Here is a 21638-nt window from a genome sequence, read left to right as displayed (position 1 = left end):
AAAAACATACTCCCAAAAAATCTCAAATAAACTTTAAAATCCAAATAGATGGCCTTTGACTCTTTTCTAATGTTTTTATTGACATTCCTCTTCCACACATGTTCCCAATTAAAGCTCACTTTACTGTTATGTTCCATAAACCATCAGCCTCAGACATTTTGTAATACTATGATAATTTATTAGGGTGTACAGATTATTTACTTAACACAAATCAAGTTTTTCTATGTTTGACTGTTTCTGTTTCTGTGAACTGTCACTAGTTGTTGTTTTTTTCATTATTCACATGTAGAAAACGAGTAAAGGTGATCTCAAAACCAGTTCTTCTGGCTGGGTTCCAGATATTCACACTGTAAATGGACTGAACATTTTGAAATAATGCAGCTGGATATTTGGTTGTGTTTTATTTGGCAGATCTTGGCATGTTTACAGCAACCCTGAGACTATCATGGACATTTAGTGCACAAGACAGGACTACGCCTATCCATTTCAGGGCACACACAAAGGAAAAATACAAAGATACCAGTTAAACCTAACCAGCTTGTCTTGAGAGGAAGCCTACAAGGACACAAGAAGAACATGCAGACTCCACAGAGAAGGGAACCCCAGTCTGGAATCAAATGCTGCAGGGGTATCCACTAAACCAGCCTTGATTCCTACCTACTGTATTTAATATAGTTTATACCAATTCATGTAACACACACCATGAATCATTTAAGATTGTTGAGAATCCTCAAGATTGTCTGGATGTTTAGTTTCAAATGAAATTATGTATTTTGTTTGGAAACACATCTTTTTAAAAAAAATATGTTACCAAATAAAAGTGATATTAATATCACTTTATTATATGTATGCACTTTACCATACTTTACTGTATGGAGCAGGCCAGCTGTAGAAAAGGCTGTAATTGAAGATAACGTGCCACTCGGGGATGCTACACAGCCTCTGTATTGCTTGTAAATAGTCACAGTGGAGATTGATTTCTTCATTACTAATTAGTTAAGGGTGTAGGGATATACATTTTTAAATTAAGTTTCAAATTAATTAAATTAGTCAAATGGATTGGTATAAAAAAGGTGTGAATGGCAATAGCTGTCGTGGGAGTTTTTTAATGGGCTGAAAAGGCTTAACATAAAGCTTCCTGGATTTAACTTTTCATTGTCATCATGAGTCATCGTAAGTATGTTTGCACTCTCTTGGGACAGCCCCGGCAGGGTATAGTCTGTCACACTGTATTACCACCTTCTCACCTTAGCAGTTAATCAAGCCTGAGCCTGGTTAGTACTGGGATGGGGGTTGACCAAGGAAAACTAGGCCGCTGCTGTAAGCAGAGTTGACCAGGAGGTGGCAGTCTTACATCTGGATAGTGATGGTGATACTGTGCTGTAGGAAATGTAGTCTTTTCTATGTCATTATACCAAGGTCCTTACATTTATGCTGAAAAGAGAAGAAGGTTCCACTGCTGAAATGTTGTGTTTCCTTTCTTCTCTTTTCAGGATGGAATAAACCTTTACTTGTTCCTTTGCAGCCTACGCATGCTGATGCACCTACCTACTTGAATTCCTTCGTTTATGTTCATTAAAGATCCCATGATACAGTTTGTAAGAGTGGGATCTTTATCCTATTTATCCTGTGTCATGGATAAATTCCAACATGGTCTTGCATATGGCCTAACTAAACTTCCCTCTGTTGAATTCCCCTTATGTTTTTTATTTACTGTGCAGTGGGTTTGCATAAAGTGCTAGCATAAAGGAGCTGCACTTCAGGGGTGGAAAAAAAGGGTCCCCATCTATTCAGTGACTTGCAAAAGTATTCACACCTTGCACCATTTTCACAATGTTGCTTTTTAAAACATGAAGTCATGACACTTTGAAGTAGCAATACATATTTGTTATATACACAATATGTTACTCCGCACACTGAAAGCAAAAAAACGACAAATGTTTAATATAAAAGAAAGATATATATATAAAAATAATTATTGCATTACTTTTTCATTGACCAAATTAATGTATGCAATCCAATTACTGATAATCTAAATTAATTTAGGTGTACAAAATTACCTGAACAAGCCGCATAATTAATTGTGCGGCTATAATACTAGTAAAAATAATTACTAGTAAATACACCTACTTCTGTAAGGTCTCTTGGTCAATTCATGAATTTCAAGCAAAGACACAACCATGAAAACTAAGGAGATTTTAAAACAACTCAAGGAGAAAGTTGTATAAAGGCATAGTTCAGGAAAAGGGGACGTAAACATTTCAAAAACCCTTAATATTTCTTTATGAATGTTAAAGTCAATCATTAACACATGAAAGGCAGTCAGACACAGCCTAGATCAGACTGTCCCTCCAAACTGAGCAGCCAAGCAAGTAGGAAACGTGAGGCCAACAGTGACTTTGAAAGAGTTCCAGGTTTCAGTGTCTGAAGTGGGAGAAAATGTCCATGAATCCATGGGGCTTGAGAAAAATATCTCATATCTCACATAGGGTTTGCAACAAAGCACTCAGTTACACTGCAAACATGTGGAAAGTTTTGTGCAAATTATTACATCTGTCGCAATTCCAGCATAGTTTTTCCTCACTCAGTCAACATCCCTGCATGGTGGTGGCAGCATTATATTATAGTTCTGCTTCTTGACATCAGGGACTGATAAGCTTGTCAAGAATGATGAGAACATAGATGAAGAAAGGTATTGTTAGAGGAAATCTCTTCAAACCTAAAAGTAGGGTAAAGTGTCAAAGGGTCAAAGCTATCCTGGACTGGCTTAAGAATAAGTGACTGTCTTTTAATGGCACAGTCGAACTCTCCATGATCACCAAGCAAAATGAGAGTGCCTAAGCAAAGTTGTCAAGAAGAATCAGCCAAAATTGCACTAAGCCAGTGTTCAAAGCTGATAGAGGCTTACCCAAAAGACTTGAGGCTGTGATTGCTGCTTCCACCATATTTTAAGTTCATGGGTCTAAATTATTGTCTAGTTACCAATTTCTAGGTTTTCCTCTTCAGTTTTTCTGACTTTTACTATAATTTATCTTGCCCTTAGACATCTTTAATAAGACAGGTTTTAAATAAAATGTTGACTTAAAAATGTGCATTTTGTGTATTTTTGCAGCATTGTGGGAGGTATTATTTTATCTTTCATGAGAAAAAGGTCTTTATAAATGCAAATTCTCATTATTGTTGTTGTTGTTGTGATTATTATAAATGTATGTGATATTGTATGTGATATTTGTTTAACAATTTAATAAGACCTAAGAAATTAAACATTTGAGTCTAGCGTAGAACATGTTGGGGTTAATTCCTCCACACAGAACCTATTGGTAAACATTTCATACTGACAGTTCAATCTTATTAGACTGCTAAGCTTAGTGATCTTCCTTTCAAATTAGAGGTTGAGAGGAACACTCACACTCACTGCGAAATGGTAAGCAAAATGTAGTTCTTTGTATCAAGTCATCTGTAACTTGTATATTATATAGCTTTTATTTTAGTCAAAAGCTGTTAAATGCCTCTGATTAGAAGTTCAAACTGCATGATCCAGCATACAAGACATCTCAGAGGTAATGTGCAAAAAGTGTAGAAATCTACCTCCAGGCAATAATAATAATAATAATAATAATAATAACAACAACAATAATAATAATACATGTAGAACTTATTATTAATAATAAGTTCTAATAATTAATAATAAGACTGCTAAATAGCCAACCTGCAGCTCTTTCAGCAAATCACCCGTAATGGTTACATGGACATACAGTTTTCACTGTATTCGGCATGCTGCACTACTTGGACATAATATATTGCATACACCCTGGACAAATAGCACCTCTATTTATATTGAGTTTTGTCTGAGTTTATTTTATTCCATTTCTATTACATTATTATCTGTTATTATGTAACCTTATTTTGTAACCTTAATTTTGTTTTATCCCCCCCCCGGTGAGCTCGTAGAAAAGACATTTCATTGCCAGCAACTACTGCTGCACGTTGTATTGTTGTGCATTTGATAAATAAACTTTGATTGATTGACTTTGATTGATTTAAAAAGTTTTGAAGTGTGAAAAGTAGGCTTCATACTTGCATTTTAAATGGACTGTCCTGTAGATCTGTCATACAATGCTGAAAAGCCTACCAGAGAGAAAAGGAGTTTTCAATCACAGTTTAAATCAAAAGTAAAATTACTCCTCATTTCATAATCAGAAACATTTATTTAGTTAGTTAGTTATTTAGTTTTTATCTTGTTATTTCTTTCTTGTGTTATCTGTAATGTTAGTAAATCCTACCAGAAGGTATAATGTGAGGCTGCAACAGGAAATCCATTAAGGACACACAACACTAGATAGCCCCTCAGAACATGTATACATGCACACAACAAGAAGAGACTTCCCTGAGAACAAAAAGCTGGAGATAACTCATTTAGAGGAAGTAAATCTTGATCACGATCATTGTATGATTTTAACCTTCTAAAATGAAGCATTCCTACCTTTGCATGAATAGCAATTGTTGTTAAGAACAGCACAACAAACAAGTCTCTCGATACACAAAGTCAGCCTCACAGGCCCTAGATTACTGCCTTATTTCCACCTGTCACTGGGTGTGGGAGAGTGTGAAACAAATACTAGGCTGATTATAATTAAATCCAAGGAAAGGATAAGAGGCTGTTTTGTTCTGACATGTTCTGTAACACTCACACATCATAAATTAAAAAAGGCATCTAAAATTTCATCTTTATTCCAGAAACATATTCCGAGCTACTTGTAAAAATCAAAATCAGAAAAAAACTAATTAAAATTAGTTTAATTTTTTTTAGAAATAGTAACACAAACAAATATTTCAGTGGGTCCTTAATCATTAATTCTAAGACATATCAATTCATTAAATGTATCATATCCTAAAGTAGTTCTACATTCCAATTAATCAAAATACTCATAGCACCCATCCATTTTCTCACTGCTTCTTACAATTCAGGGTCACAGGAAGCTGGAGCCTATCCTGACAGCAATGGGCACTAGACAATGGGCACTAGACAGGGCACATATAGACACAGACATGCACACATTCACACCAGAAGCCAATTAACCTACCAGTATGTCTGCTTGCCCATGCTGACAGGGTGAGCATGGGGAGAACATACAAACTCCACACAGACAGCACCCCAGGAACTTAACTAAGGGCTGCAAGGCCTAACCGCTGCCCATATTCAAAGCAATTCCTTTACAAATATGTTTGAAAAAAATGGCTCCTCATTTAATTATATACATTACCAACATCCAGTAAAGTCTTTTGTAGTAAATGTCAACACTCAATACCGAAGTTAACAGCTTAAAATATCAAGGGAGAATGAGTTCTACCAAATTACTTTGAATGAAATATGTGGAAAACAATGTCTGCTTTTACAGTTTCTTTGCAAGCTAGAAGATGCTGGAGTACACAACAGCCTGCCTGTCTTTCCATCTATCATTACTGAGTCAGAGCAAAAATTACTACTCAGATTATGTACAGATCAATCTAAAGAAATCAAAATGTTCAGCATAATAGAAGATAATATATCTTAGAAAAGAAAAAGATCTGGGGAGAAAATACTTTCCAATGGTGCGGAAAAGCTGATGGAAAATTGAAGGTCTCCTCACCATTACAAAATACAAATAGATTCTACAACACCATTGTATTTCAAAGGTAAAGATCTTAAGATGCCAAGACAATACCTTTTAACCAAACAGTAAACGATAACGGTATACAGTATAATAATCAAACAGAAACCTGTTAAGTACTATGGTTTCCAAAGAATGCTCCTTCCAATTATGGCAGAAACAAGGATAAATTTGAAATGAAATTAATTTGTAACTTTATTTCAGATTCTATCACTAAAAATACACAACCAGCATTCAGTATTTTAAAAAGTTAAAATGTAGAATATTAGCCCAAATCTTACATTATACTTCATAAGAATGTTTATTTTTTATTAATATTTTAGTGTCTTTTTATTTGCTTTGCCCCAATAATAAACACTGTACACTGTACAACTATTAAAGATCTTATCTTTATATTTTATATCAATATATTCAGTACAATCAACTGTACGCAGTGTACTGAATATATTGTGTTATTAATAGAATACATATCTGAACATATATCACAGGCTGCAACCACAGCAACACAGCATGTAAATTAACCACACAGACTAGCTAATTCATTCTTCATTAATGGAGTAGTTTTGCATCAGACATTCCCAAGTCTGAATTGTCTGTATACACAGAAATGGTGCAACAATCTTCAGTTGTAGAGTTTACTGGTATATTATAGTAGTCAGTTGGTCAAAATTTATTTAGTTGTGTAAATAAGGTATGAATCTACACAGAATACATTTATAAGTTCATATATCAGGTGGAAATGCACTCAACTAAACAAGATAAAATGCTGACCTCAATACAGAAAATGAGGATATGTTGATTTGTACTTACAATTTTGCAAACTGTGCTGAAATGTTATTTATAAATAATACAAATAAAAGAGCCAAACATTAGCCAGTAGCATCCAAAGTGTTGGCAAACTTAGTTTTTCAAAAACTGAATGATCAATTATTCAAATCCATTTTCTTTTAAATTAACTTTTAACACACAGAAAACTACCCAAAGTTTATTTGTCAAGCTTTTAAAAAAAATAGTAAACCAATTCAAGAATTCTCTTTCCACTTAAACCCAACTGGAAAGAATGGCTTTGGATGATGGAAAATTTCTCTCTGAACCTTTTAAGTATAGAATACAAAGGTATATAAAATACAGTATATTGAGTGTTTATCCTACACAAGAAGTTTAAAAATAGTTACTCATTCTCAGTGATATCGTAAGTGAATCCAACAGTTTGACTGCTTCAAATTAGATACAGAATTTTCAGAATTATATTTTTTCTTTTGTTGTTTTAAATGTTGCAGTCCTATACTTTGACTGTGGCTAGCGGATGTATGTGTTTAGCGAAAACGTTAACTTTGGATTATTTAAAAGTAAAACAAAACAATCAACGATGTGTATTCTGAGGGCTCTATCCTTCATCTTCCAGGAAAAAAGGTCGTCATGTTTATTTGTTACTGTCACCCATTAACAACAGTCTCGCTTATCAAACGTCAAAGGTTGCAAATTCACACCTTCCAAAGGGTAGACGGACCCCTTGACAAAAGCGTCTGAAACGTTATTGTTTCGGTGCCAGTCGAAAGAAATCGCTGAAAGTTCACACCTGTCAACTGACAGGCTAATTAAACAACTTCAGTCTCATATAAAGAAGATGGTTCAATGAGAAGCTGTCTCAGACCAAGCCTGGAAGGAGTTAACAGAACATGACTACTCTTCAAGATCTTTTGGCTGAGGAGAGCAGCAGCCCCATCAATACTTACAATGTGAACCGCTCCGACACGATGTGTGCCATTGCTCAAGCAGGTAAGTTGAAGGAGTTGCGTGTCTCTAAAACTGATTTTTAAGCAGTATTGCTATTTTTGTCCATCTGGTATTTTTTTAACGACAGATGATTTAGAAGTATTTTAAAGGCGTGCTTGTAATCTTAAACTTTGTAATGCGTTTTATTATGCGCAACCCAAATTATATACATTATAAATGATAAAGAAACAAGAAAACAAGAAGTAGTATGAAGTACAATCACAACTTGCACAGAAAGTACAATCATGTAATAAAGCTTAATTCAAAATCCCGGTTTCTCAAGAAACGACTTTCTACTGAGAGAATTATTAGATCTTATGTAAAGTGACGTGGCTGTACTCTACTTTTGTACCAGGTAATTCTTCACATAACGCCGTTTTTGTAATCACCTGTGTTATTGTGTATTTTCTTTATTCCTTTCTCGGTTCAGAATTAAGTGCTGAAATCAACGCTTACTACACCGTAGGCAATCCTTCGGGTCAGAGAGCTGGCGGGATGGCAGTAATAACGCAAAGGAGAAAAAGAACGACTTTTACGCAAAAGCAGATAGAAGTTTTGGAACGGGTGTACGCTACTTCCATGTATCCGGATATCTACGTGCGAGAGAGGCTGGAAAAGGTCACCGGACTCCCAGAGTCCAGAATTCAAGTAAGCTGAGGAGGGAAGTAGTATGTAACATGCTAGCTGGCCTATTCAAATAACTGTATAAGAAAATGTAAAAAGCGTGCACTACATAGGTACAAGTTAGAAATGGATTTGATTCTGAAGCGATTCACTACACATCCTTTGGACACTTACAACCCTTTCAAGTCCTCTGGGGCATGTTGTTGCCCATGGAAAGTGATTATGATGGTTCAGTTTGTACAGCATACTACATTTCATGAGTTTGAAAAAATAATGTTTCTTAAATTGTGCACTAGTTTTTATTTCCTTTGTTATGTTGGAAATTTCATTAAAAACAGAAACCATATTTTACACAAGTAATGACATTTGTTTTTAAGCAAGACTAGAGAAATGGCTATTTAGCATTCCTAATTGATTCCTACGTGATAAGATCAGATCATTTTATTAGCCATATATGATTTCTTGCATTAGCAATTTGTCTTTTCACATACCCCAGCTTGCTCTCCATGAGACACATAGACAGGGAGAGAGAAGCTTGGGGTCAGAGCACAGGGCCAGCCATTTATACGGCACCCCTGGAACAACTGGGGTTAAAGGCCTTGCTCAGGGGCCCAACAGAGTAGGATTTCTCTGCCAGCCATGGGATTTGAACCGGCAATCAGTGCAGATCCTTAGGCACAGTGCCACCACATTTAACAGTAAATAAGGTTTCACAACTGAAAGTAATAAGATGTTGTTAATCTTTTTAATAAAACTATTCATGCTAGCCTTGTACAATTTCCTAAATATATACAGTATAATTAAATAGAATTAAATAATTGAGGCATTTCTTCAGGTGACAATACAATAACACTCTTTCATGTCTTCTGGTTCAGGTTTGGTTCCAGAACAGACGTGCCAAATCTCGCCGCCAAACAGGAACTTCATCTATCCTTAAAAGGCAGAACAGTCCCAACAGTCCTACAGCTATGCCATTTGCCCAGCTCCAAAATCAAACGCAGCCTGGACAGTATTTCAGATCTCTACCAAGCAATTTCAAGGACGAACTACAAACCAAAGCAAGTTTTTCAGAACCACAGGTCCCTCTACAGAAGAATGATAGCAAAACTCTTGCGCACATCTTGATGGAATATGATAATTTCCCACCCAACAAGACAATTGGACCGGAAATGAAGGTGGCAATTCCTTCCTCTGCAGACTTATTTGGATTGTCACCCAAACCTCTTGTGTACCCAGGCCACCAAATGAAACCTATCAACCCCAGTCATTTTTTTTCTCCCCAGTAATGTAGAAAGAGGAGACAGTTTTCTGATTCTGACTCTGGCAAGGACAGTGTCACCATTTCTGGGTTTGTGGATTTAACTTTGACAAGGAATGGGGATTTAGCAAGTTTTCTGAAGAGGTTTGTTTTTGTAACAGGACCTAAGCCTAAAGAGAGATCTGGCTGGCACAAAAAGCTTTGCCATGAGTGAAAAGCTGCTTAGATTTATGTTTTGAATTCATAGTGAATGATACCAGTGATTCAGATCTTTAAAAATACCTAGATGAGATAGAGTGTAGATGAGATTATAAATTAAAAGGCAGTCAAAATACCTACACACTAAAAGAGTGAAGCAAGGTTGTGTTCATAAAAAAATGAACTGAGTCTTCGTGGTCTGTGCGTGTTTAGTGTATGAGAAGTGTTTAAAGTTTTTAAAAAGATAAACAAAGGAGTTTATAGTGTGGAGAGCTCAATAAATGTATATCAAAGAATTCAAAACCAGTTCTGATTTAATTAAATGTCAATTTCTATGATTTTGAGATATTTATCAAAATACTTTAGAGCTTACAGTTGCATGTGTTACTGTATAATGATAAAAAATAAAGAATATTTATTTAGTTCAAATAGTATGTTTCATTTTTTTTATCAAGTATGGATGTTTTTTTAAATAAAGTTTAAACTACTTGTTGATCCCATGAACCATTGGATAGAACAGGAAATGGTAAAAAAGTGGAAACCCAGGGGAGGTTGCGGGGGGGGGGGGGGGGGGGTGTCTTACGAGGGTATGTGTGTCAGCTACAGGGAATAGTAGAAAAGAAGTGTACCAAAATACCCTTTTGGGGGCGTCTAGTGAACATTTCAGGATAGTAATCTGCAATAGTAAAAAAAAGAAAACGCTCGGGGATGCCTTCCGGATGCATCTGCCGCACATCATTTCCCATTGTTCTGCTCTATTGTCACATCTTGTAATGCAATTCTGTAATATTTCCTTGGGTTTATATTCATTACATACTACCTGGAATATTTAAGATTTTATGCTAACTTGTTTAAAAACTAAAACTAGCCTCAGACATTATGCATCCATCCATTTTTGAGCCACTTTAATCCAGTATATGGTCACAGGGGAACGAGAGACTATCCCAGCAAGCCACGAGTGCAAGGCAGGGTACATACTGGATAGGATGCCAGTCCATTGCAGGGGAGACACAGACACAGACACACACTCAAACCAGGGCCAGTTTTCACAGAAGCCAATTAACCTACCAGTATGTTTTCGGATACTAAGCGTCAAATGAAACTGCAGTAGATTCCAAAGGTTTCTGTTTCTGTCCCTGGATGGGACGCCAGTCTAACGCATGGTGCACACACACCAGGGACAACTGTTCCAGAAGTTATTTACCAGTTTGTTTTTGGACTGTGGGAGGAAACCGGAGCAAAGACAGGGAGAACATACAAACTCCATGCAGATATCATCCAGGGAATTGAACTAAGGGCTCCAGAGCTGGAATGCAGTAATGCTAACCAGAACAGCACCATGTTTCCACGTATTGTTGAAAATGTTCTTGAAGTGTAAACATGGTAAAGCATACAAATACCTTACACTTATGATCCCAGAAAGACATTAAGCACATACAAGTCCTGTATGTCACAAATTCATATTCATTCATCTGATCCTTCTATCTTTGCGATCAGCAATTAAATTTATAAAGGGGTCGCTTGGTAGGACATGAAGACAAAAGGTACAGCGTCACCTCATTGATGGTTCAGGATTGTCTATAATACTATACTCATATTATTTTAAAGTGTGAAGCAAAAATCCGCAGGACGACGAGCTACATTGTAGTCCATGTAGTTTTAATAGCGCGTCTTATAGAAGTGATAAGGGGATTCATTTGATTATTTTAAATGGTAATATTATGATGCGATGAGTGAAGAGAAATGTATAGAGCTAGCTCGCGGTAAGGGGCAGTGTTCGAATCATAGTTGGTGCTTACTTTTGCCAATAGCCCGTGAAAAAATGAACTACAGTACAACAAAGATACACAGGCAAGTACTTTCTGTGGCGGTGACATTTTTTTTTGCTATGCGGCTTTTATGCACGTTGTATCGTGTTCTTTTGTCTTTGAAGGAGTCGTGACGGTGTTTATACGCTTGTAGCAAAAGCCCAAAATAAAGTGTCCAAATTAATTTGTGGTTGGGCGTAAAAATGTGGTCGGAAAAAGCTATTTTTTAGGTTAAGTGTAACCTTGACCTTTAATAATCGCGTTTGAAATAATTTCGTAAAATATTTTAAGACATCCGTTTTCATATTTTGAGCCTGAAGAAGGCTCCACGGCCAAAACGTTGTCTCTTTTCTTTTGCTTTTCAGTATGGAATGAATCTTGATCTGTTCCTTTGCAACATTTTAAGATGTCACGCACACTCGTAGGTCAACTCTTACTTTGTCCACCGGATACAGCGGTGTAAAAAATTAACTGGACTAAAAGCACGCAAGACCATTTCAATCTGCAGTTTACCATGCAATGAAGGCTGTAAAACAAACAGCAAACATAGTAGGATTTCATCGCGTTTTAAACAAAGCTGTCCTTGATCAATTGATAGTGGCCTTTTGACATTTTAAGAGAATCACACCCATCCCTCCTATACATTATAATAACACTCGGATCCCCCTTGCAGCAGGACATGGGACTGCGGTCTCCCCTGGGGACCTGATTAACACATAGATGTGATGGGGACTGTAGGTAATCTGTACTAATTGCTCCCTATTGTTTGTTACAGCTGTTACTTGTTGTTCGAAAGGTGTTCCTTACGTCTTCTGTTATTTATGTTGTAACACTGTGTCGAGTGTGTATTTGGAACTGATTTCTCACCCCATGCCCTGCTTGGCCCGGGGAGGGACACGTAAGGTTTTAAGTGCGTCCGAGTCCCGGGAATTAGTTTGTCTGGCTGCAATTAGAACCGTGTAGTACTGCAAAGCAATCACGTGGATTTTGAAATACACATTTTTAAACAAATTCTTTCTCCTCCATCCTTCCAAAGTCAAGCAAGCAATACAATATTTTACTTCCAAAGATTAGTACTATTCAGAAGAACGGTCTGGTAACTGAAAAATAGATATTTATTATAATATGAAGGGTTTACAAATGGCAAATTAAACTTTAATTTGAGCCTCTTTTTTCAGTGTGACACAGCAACTATTACATTTTTGTCAAAGAAAATTAGGTTGCCATTTATTTATAATATTTTCACAAGAATTGTGCATAGGTGGCAGTCTACTTACCCAGACAAATACAGTAGCTGCGAATTGTTGGTAGGGATGAGTAAGGTATCATGCAAAATTTAATTTTCTGTTGATGTAAAAACAGGAGAACTAAGATTTCTTTAACCACTCAGGGCATTTCAGTAATGACCTTAAGATGATATGTTGTATGGTTTGTATAAACATACAAACCCCACAATCATATCCCACATATGCCTGAAAAAACTTATTTCAAATATATAAAGAATATACCAGATATAGGAAAAAAGACAAGTCATTTGCTTTCATATTTTTTTAATGCTTCAGAACTGCAAAGAAAATATTTACAAATACACATTTAAAGATCATTACCAGATTGCTAAAATATGCACAGACACCCAGTGAGTCAAAAGTTATGAAGTCATTAAAACCTGCGTTGGTATTTTGTGTAGCTTTAGAAGGTACATTACTAGGTATGTGGCTATAAAGAAGCTTTAAATTATTTGCATCTTAAAGGGTGCACTTACTATTTTTTCATATATTAGGTAAGGACATACAAATAGCTTTGTGATTATGAACAGAAGTAGATCTTAAAAACAGGAGGGGATAGTTAAGGTGATTAAAACTTCACAATTCCTCTTGAAAAGATAGCAAAAATTGGTAATTGTGTACAAAATCTGAAGATAAAAATATTTTCTTTTAATATACTTACATAAAAGTAAAAAAGTCACCTCTACATATAAGAGGTATTTTGAAACACTTCTACAATAAACCTAAAAGCTTCAAAAACTAATTTTCAACTTTACAATAATCTACACAAAACAATCACTTTACAAAGCATTGCTGGATTTGACATTTTAAATTGGAAAATGCCTTGCCATGTTTGCTTACACAGAAGTATAACATTAAATAAATTAAAATTCTGCAGTAAATATACAATGAACTGCACAGACACCCCAACTAGTAAAAAGATGCAACAAATTAAAAAGTAAAATCCTACCCAAAAGATGTCCTGCAGAGTGCTAACATTCTTCCATGTTATGCTCTTTGAGCAAGCTATACCTTTGTATTTTTTACAAAACTTTTTTTTAGATTTGCTTGAGGCTTGAGTAACAGAAAAATATTGCCATAAAAGGGAAATTGGAACTACTATGGATGAAACCTTGTTTGGCACAAAGGCATTCATGTATAATAATTTAAGCAGAACAACAGACTTCTAAATGCATTAAGATAATATCCAGTAACATGTTAGTGGAGCATCTTTTATCAGTTCCAAATGAAAAGGCACCACAAGGTCACTGGAAAGGTAGTGTATAGATATGAAGTGACTGAATTCAACTTTAAGATTCAATTCAGACATTTTTTTAATTATCAGGTTGAATAAGTAGGGAAGGGTGTTTTTAAATATTTAAGAATAGTTTCTCAGAGCAATATTCTTGCTCCACTTAAGGTACTGAGTATTTAAAGTTTAAATTAACAATTCGCTTAAAACAAAATACTCTAGAGAAGGAAACATTTAATTGATAAATTAACAGTGAATAAAACTGCTGTTTTTAGATCATTCCGGTGAAACCAGACAGTCTTTAAAGCCAGTGTAGTTTACAATGCTCCTACGTACAAATTTCTAAACTTTACACACACTTAAGACTGCTCATTCTTGCAATGCTGTAAAATGAAAACTGCCAGGAGACAATGAAATATAATTAAGCAGGCTTATGTGCTACTCTATGTTATACATTAAATATTATTTGGATTGGCACAATGTTAAGCAAAGAAAGATAAAATTTCTGCTTGAATTATGATGACTTAACTGAATGAACAATGGGTTGACTTTTTTTAAAAAAGTAAAAAATAGTTTAGCACCCCATATGCACACTGACAATATAATGTGAAATGACTTCAATGTTAAGATGAAGGATAGTGTACAAAATAAAAAGAAATGCAAATGTTTTCTTTTACAGTCTGGAAATAAAATATAATTGAAGAGAATATTCAAGGCGACATGCCTCAAATTGTTTGCGGCACAATATCTAAGCACAAATCAGCCAGATTTGCAGAAGACAAATCTCATTATTCTGTTAAGTTTTTGTATTTATATTTACATACATTTATGAAATATTTACAGTTAATAGAGCCATTTTCTCATACTGTACAATAATACACATGGTTGTAAAACTTAGACTCTGTTGGTGTTATTGGCCGCAAAGGCATGAAGATTCCCCATCTGGCTCAAACCACTCTGAATGTGTGCAACATGAATCTCCACGTTATCCTGGAAGCAACTAGAAGAAACAACAAATAAATCAGTTATAATCTCTATAAATATGCAGGGAAAAAACAGTTTTCATATTTGTGTTTGTAATACCATAATTCCTTTACATTTTTGCACATGCAAATCATGAAAGATTTCATAAAACATTACAGTTGGAAGTTTTCTGTTATTATTAATGAGGAACACTTACATGTACAACAGTAACTCTTTTAAAAAAATGTTCTTATTATGCACATTTGATACCACACAGCATGTGAACTGTTACCCACATTTCGAATAACGAAAGCCAACTTCAGGACTACGAAGAAGGGATACAAAGAAAATTTTTGCAACCTTGGCCAATGTAAAAAGTGAAGATGAAGGCATTGTACGACTAGTTCCATACTGAGCTTTCGCATCACACCCCACTAACTTGTATGGCTGAGAGCTACCACAGAGCCTATGGAGTGGCATGAAAAACTTGTGTAATACAGTTCACTGCGTTTTGCTTTGGGCGCTATTTGCTATTGTGTGCGCTCTTATTGTAAGAATATTTGTGGTTTAGACTATCATGGACCGCAAAGGTGTTAAAAAAACGAAAATTACACACTCACAATTACACAAAAAGCAAATGGAGTGGTTACAGAACTTAGTTATAATTAAGGCTGTCTAACTATGTAGCAATTTTTTATTACTAAAAACACAAACCAGTCTGAATGTTAGTTATTTCTTTTAGCATTTTTTTGTGAAAAAGGTAAAAGCAAGGGTAACATTTTTGGGATCCAGAACAAATTGTAATTTTCTCCCAAAAAGAAATAATGGAACTAGGTGTTTCTTTTTATGAATTTCTACTATACGAACAAATTACATTTGTAAAAAGAGATGCAGGTGTAATTTCATGTAATTCAAGAAAGTTAACAGTTATTAACAGAAAATAAAAAAAATATTTTGACAAACTGAAGTGAAAGATCTATGCTATTCCCATGAGAACAGGATAACTCAGAAAGTTTCATTTACAAGTTCAAAAAATATTTTTGTGAATGTTCTAACATTATACATGTAATGTATTACCTCAATATTTAACCCAAAATATCTTTACATTAACTAGTTCTATTAACCATTAAGAGTCCACTGTCTGGTGACCATTGTTTGAAGTGTCCAGAAAAGCATTATATAACTGTAAGGAATTATAATTAACATTAGTTCTGCTTAATAAAATGCATTTCTTTATTAAAGAATAAAATTCCATTGTAGAATCTAAAAAAATCACAAGACTTTAACTGGAGCTACACTAAACTCATGCTTAGCATCACATTATTATATGGTATTGTGAATATATTATCTGCTGCAACATCTATACTTTCATATTTATATATAATATTTATTTCATATATATGCATTTGTTCAATAAATCCACTATAAAACATTCACAAGCAATCTGTATATCCTTAATTTAACACATAGCCAGTTTTATGTAATTCAACTCCTTACTCTTTTAAGCACAGTAGCAGCAGCTGAGATAACCAATGACAACAACTGATTAATGCATCACAAAGGGTAAACTATTTTTGTAACTATTCAGTCACAAAAGTGTAAACAGGGATGTAATTGCTTTCTAATAGCCAGGACAGCATTGTCCTCATGGATAATGGCTTTATTTTTTAAAAAACAGCTAAAAACACCCTAAAATAAACTGAAAACGCCTGTTCCTTGTCTTATGTCTACTACTGTATATGGAATACTCCTAGCAGCACCCCAGCTTATCAACATTCTGAAAGTATGGAAAAGATCTATCACAATGAATTGTACAGTCTGAATCTTTGATTTTCTTGTCTGTTCTGTGCAGAGGGTTAGCAAAACACTGATGTTAATTGTGTTTAAAATAGTTTACATATTGGCAAACAGTGTTATGTCCAGAGCAAATGTACAAGGCAGGACTTTGTATATCAATTATGCATCCAGTCTTACCTGATATTTGAACTATCTATTGAGTTCTTGATGTCATTAAGTGAATCAGTCAAGGATTTAAATTCAAAAGAATTCAAGTCACTCCCTTCTGCCAGACACTGTAAAAAATAAATAAGAAGTCCAAGCTATGAATTTTACTTCTATTTAAATAAGCAGTTCAGTATTAATATCATTGTGATCTAGATAGAGGAAGGACAATAATCACCAGTAATATCATAGTCAATGCAAACAAAATTCACAAAAACCACAACATTGGTCATTCCAAAAATGTCATTTGTGAAACCTTTCGTGTTTTCATTTCTTTAAATTCACATTTTAATTCACCCCTCTTCTAAAAATATTCTATGCATTTCAATTATAAGCAATGCATAAAAAACTAGTTTTCACCCTTGGAAGTTTTACAGTACTTCATAGTACTGCCCCTAGCATATTTAGTGAAGTAATTTTCCAGCTAAAGGGCTGGGATTAAGTGCTCTTTGTATGAACCACCTCAGACTTCAGGTGAACCTCTGGGATATACTTGCCTTTATCTGGAGGAGGAGTGCTGTGAGCCTTGAGATGAGATCTGTAAGGCTTTCATTCTGGATAGAGTAATGCCCGTTGGACAGTGTGTTTGCCTGTCTTACTATATCCTGGGCTTCTTCCTCGCATCGTCGCCGCAGATCAGAGGGCTGGTCTGCTGGCTGCATGCCCTGCTCAGGAGCCAGCTGTCAAAGAGGAAAACAAAGTACTGTCAGGAACAAACCCTTCAAGCACTTACTGTACACCTAACAACTCCACACCAATAAATACTAGTCAGAACAAGAGGAATTACTGCTACAACTTTTTTCAACTCGTACACGGGACGTAGGGGGTTCATCCTCATAGGACATATATTCTATAATTTTATTTCTAGTAAAAACAAGCTTTTAACCAAATCATATTAAAAAACCTAGTGTTTTCCAAACCTCTCCTTTTCATCCATTCCATCCAAACTACAGTACTATGACCATTGTCAAGTGGAAATGTAATTTTTGCAACTTATTTCTGACTGAAGGCTATGATTCAGCACAACTGCTGTCCTTTACCATATCTAGTGTCAAAACGGCTTGTTAAATTTCAGATGCAATCGTATCTCAACAGGCTGTTTTCTACCAAAATGTGCAATACCTCTATCTTAATACTTACTCAAACTTATTACTCCAAATACACACTGGAAAATCCATTAATTGATCCATTAATAAATCCGCTTACTGACAAATTAAACTGTGCAGACATCATCAGTGATGGGCAAGATGACTTACTGTAGAGCAAGGGCTCATTATTCCTAGTCTTTAGGACCCAAGCAATGGGTGTGTTCCATTTCACCAAAGTTCATAAAAGAATCCTTAACAGAACCAACAAGTTGCCACCTTCCTTATTTTCCAACTAAATGTTGTATATTTTAAGTTTGACTATTCAGTTTAAAGGCAACCTCCTCCATGTTCACAAACTGAAAATAATTATTGAATCTTAATCAATTAAACCTATTATTAGCTCTATTAAGTGTTCAAGCGTTTAACTGAGTAGGCAGGTGGAACAAAAACCATCAGGTGTGTGGGTCACCAGGACCAGCACAAGGAACCCCTGGCATGAAATTCAGCACATGGTATTTAGCACAAATGATTTCAGAGCAGGGTTAAAATGTCCAAAGCTAGAATTGGCAGTTAATCCCTTTTTTTTAGCTTTATAAAAACTTCAGATACTAAGTTTGTTTTACACAGAAACATTAACCAAACTGCACCCTTACCTCATAACAGTATGCTTGCACTTCATGCAAGACTTTGTTGAGATCTTTGTTGAGCTGCTCTAAATCGAGCACAATGGTGGCATACCTCTTCTGAAACTCAAATCCTATGGGCATTGAGTAGGATTTCTGTAAAAAAACAAACAAATTCAATAATCACTAACAGCGACATCAAAGTAGAAACTCATTAATCAATTAATTGGCAGTTTCAGATAAACTGCTTATATGACAGATACAAGTGGTTTTCACTCAGAAGATACAACCTGGAGCAGAACAGACACTAGAAGTTGTAAACGCCTTACTGTGGCAACAGTGCAACTGCTGTTCACAAACAAATGTATAAATGTGCAAATACATCATTCAAAATTGCAGTGTAGAACATTCTCTAAAAATGACATGGAACATGAAAACAGACTGACAGTCCATTGTAACATTTTCTTTAAAAAAAACTGGCATCTGTAATTCCTAAAATTCTAAAACAAAATTATCCAAATAAAGTTGGATATAAATCAGTCAGAAATTATCCAAAGATGACATGTCAACATAAACACCTTAAGTCTTTTTCTTAAGCAGCCTCTTCTAGCTCAGCTTTCCCATTAATTATCTTATAAATTATGATATTTTTTTACCTGCATTAAATATCCTACACTTGTGTGCAGTCTGTACTTGTCTACTGTTTCATTTAAACCTCATCTGCCAGGCTTTTGCCCAGTCCTGAATGTTTTCTAGATCTTTTTTAAATTTTATTTGCTGCTTCTACAGTATTTTGTAACCCTCCTATTTTGCTTTATTCTGCAAATTATAGTCTACTAATTATAGTTCTGTAATAGTTTACTAACTATTATGGAATCTACATAATTGACAGAAATGACGAAGAGCTGTGGCCCTAGTACATATCCCTGCATTAATTAGAGTACATCACACCAATTTGAGCATTTACCCCTTGTCTCTACCCTCTGTTTTCTCTGTATTAAATTCTAAATCCAAACACTCCCCTTTACCTGAATGCCTACTGCCCAGTACAGCCAATCTAATGTCTTACATAATGTTAAAACACAAGTTAGTTTTAATTGGAATAGCCCATAGTTCACTATCCTCATAACGTTTTTTGACAACACCACATACATTTGTGGGGCTCTATGTAACGTTATAAAAGTAATCAATAGAACTTCTACCGAACATTCTTGTTAAGAAGAGAAAGACAAGAAACCAGGAGAAAAAAAAAGTATCTTAAAAACATGTTACCAGTTTCTCTGCCTCAGTATTCATTTCCTTCAACAGCTTGATATGCTCTTTTTTAATCATGAGGATTCTTGATAACCTTGTCTAGAAAAGAGAAAGAAAAACAGAGAAGACGTTCATAAAACTGCCAGCTATCGTATTTCATACAAATTTCATACTGTTCCAAGACTAGGACAGAATTTCTAATTTAAAGAAACAAAACTAAATACAAGTTTTGAAATTCTACTTACGACTTGCACAAGAAACTTTACTGGAAAACCACCCAGTGTCTCTCCATCAGTGCCCGAAAGCTTACTCTTCCAAGATGACTGACCAAGAAGGGGATCGTTATCCTTGAGAAAGAAGAAAAATAACGGCCTCTGGATTTGTCCAAAAGCAGAGATCCACTGCCTGTCTCAACAGTTGTGCTTAAACGGCACTAAGGTTTAGGGGTTTATCTCTGATGAATCAACTGTCAACCACAGCTACAAGCTTAGAGGAAAGACAAAATACTTGTGCAACAAGCGGGAGCTTTCAGTGGAAAGTCATTTTCAGCAACTATTAGTTGACAAAAGACCACTTGTGTTTTAAAAAGTATCTAAGAGTCCTCAAACATTGTGTTACATTGTAATTTTTTGATTACAATGTAAATCAGTTACTGAAAGTCACTAATTTAACTTTACAAAAACATTAAGGATATGCAAGATGTCTAAATATTGAATAGGATTTTGTAGATTTGTACTATATTAAAGCTCCAAAGACAGAATAAAAACAGATTAAATTACCAGACTCTCAAATCTCTATTCAATATTATCATCTTTATTAGTGGTACTCCACTATTCAAAGTACAGGAAAGTAGGCTCTCAGAGTTTTAAGATTAGTTCTTACAATCCTATTTATAAGCTTCTACTGTAAATATGCAAATATTCTGGGTTAAAATAACTTTTATAAATCATTGAGACACTGTGAGCTTATTTAAGTGTCACAAATTATGGGCACCTTACAATAATTACTGACCTTTTTAAGCAACTCAGGTTAAGAAGGGAGTTTTTAAACATGGCATGCTCATGCTAAGAGCTAGACTGAAAAACTTATGTACCATGATAGGGTGCTGTACAGAAGTTGTGTAAGGCAGGCGGGGCGGGGTCATAAAAGCTTGGAACCGGGAAGGCCGCTGTTTCTGAGCAAAGGCTGAGATCGGCATCGTCTCATGAGGTTCATTGCTCTGGGGAGAAGAAAAAGAATTAAAGAAGATAGCGCACAACGCACCAACAGATGTGGAAAATACAAAGCTTCTTGAAAAAAGTGTAAAGATCAAATCTGAACAGACTTCAAAACAATTAGGGTTAAACTGACAATACTGTCAGGTTTTAAGTGTGCAAACATAAAATATGAAATCCTAACAGCTTCAAATTGACAAACTGCTAAGAAAATGCACCCACAACCACAAAAATGTAGCTAGACTTACGAGAACTTCATAATCAGGAACAGTGTGTGTTCCTAATCCATTTCTGTCAAACGTTACTCTGTAGGTGGCTGCACTTGTGTCAACTGCATCTATCTGTCCTGTAAAAAGGCCATCATGTACACCCCTCAGTCGAGCTGAAATTAAAATAGATCAGGAACAATCATTAAAATATTTTAAAAATCCATTATTGTAAGAATTATATAGACAGCCTAATCAAGTTCAAAAGATGATCGTTAGAGGAAACAAGGGATTAAAAAAAGCCTAGAATTTCTTGGATAAAGAAACAGAGTATACTGCTGGCATTAACTCAAGGCTGGGGTGGCTGTGCACAATGTCGTAGGCAAGTGTCTGCAAGATCCCTGATGTGTTTTAATCACAGTAGTTATTGTAGTAGTTGGGTCGTGTCACACCTCGT

The 21638-nt window shown here is 35.3% G+C and overlaps 1 protein-coding gene across 1 annotated transcript in view; it reads right to left on the bottom strand.

Annotated features, from left to right (window-relative positions):
* Positions 1 to 12848: 12848 nt before the first annotated feature.
* The window catches only part of lin9 (lin-9 DREAM MuvB core complex component), a 30824-nt gene continuing 22034 nt past the window's right edge, over positions 12849 to 21638 (bottom strand). The window contains exons 8-15 of the mRNA XM_088939939.1: positions 21224 to 21357; positions 20855 to 20980; positions 20007 to 20108; positions 19780 to 19860; positions 18538 to 18663; positions 17294 to 17476; positions 16770 to 16867; positions 12849 to 14832 (exon numbers count right to left, since the gene is read on the bottom strand). Of these exons, the coding sequence (XP_088796065.1) occupies positions 14727 to 14832; positions 16770 to 16867; positions 17294 to 17476; positions 18538 to 18663; positions 19780 to 19860; positions 20007 to 20108; positions 20855 to 20980; positions 21224 to 21357 (956 nt within the window). The 3' untranslated portion in view covers positions 12849 to 14726. The remainder of the gene's footprint in view (positions 14833 to 16769; positions 16868 to 17293; positions 17477 to 18537; positions 18664 to 19779; positions 19861 to 20006; positions 20109 to 20854; positions 20981 to 21223; positions 21358 to 21638) is intronic.

This window comes from Atractosteus spatula, chromosome 2 (assembly GCF_055471065.1).
Source record: "Atractosteus spatula isolate fAtrSpa1 chromosome 2, fAtrSpa1.hap1, whole genome shotgun sequence".
NCBI classification, from domain to species: Eukaryota; Metazoa; Chordata; class Actinopteri; order Semionotiformes; family Lepisosteidae; genus Atractosteus; species Atractosteus spatula.
The sequence above is the reverse complement of the archived record's forward strand: the minus strand, read 5'-3'. Positions and strand labels throughout refer to the sequence as shown.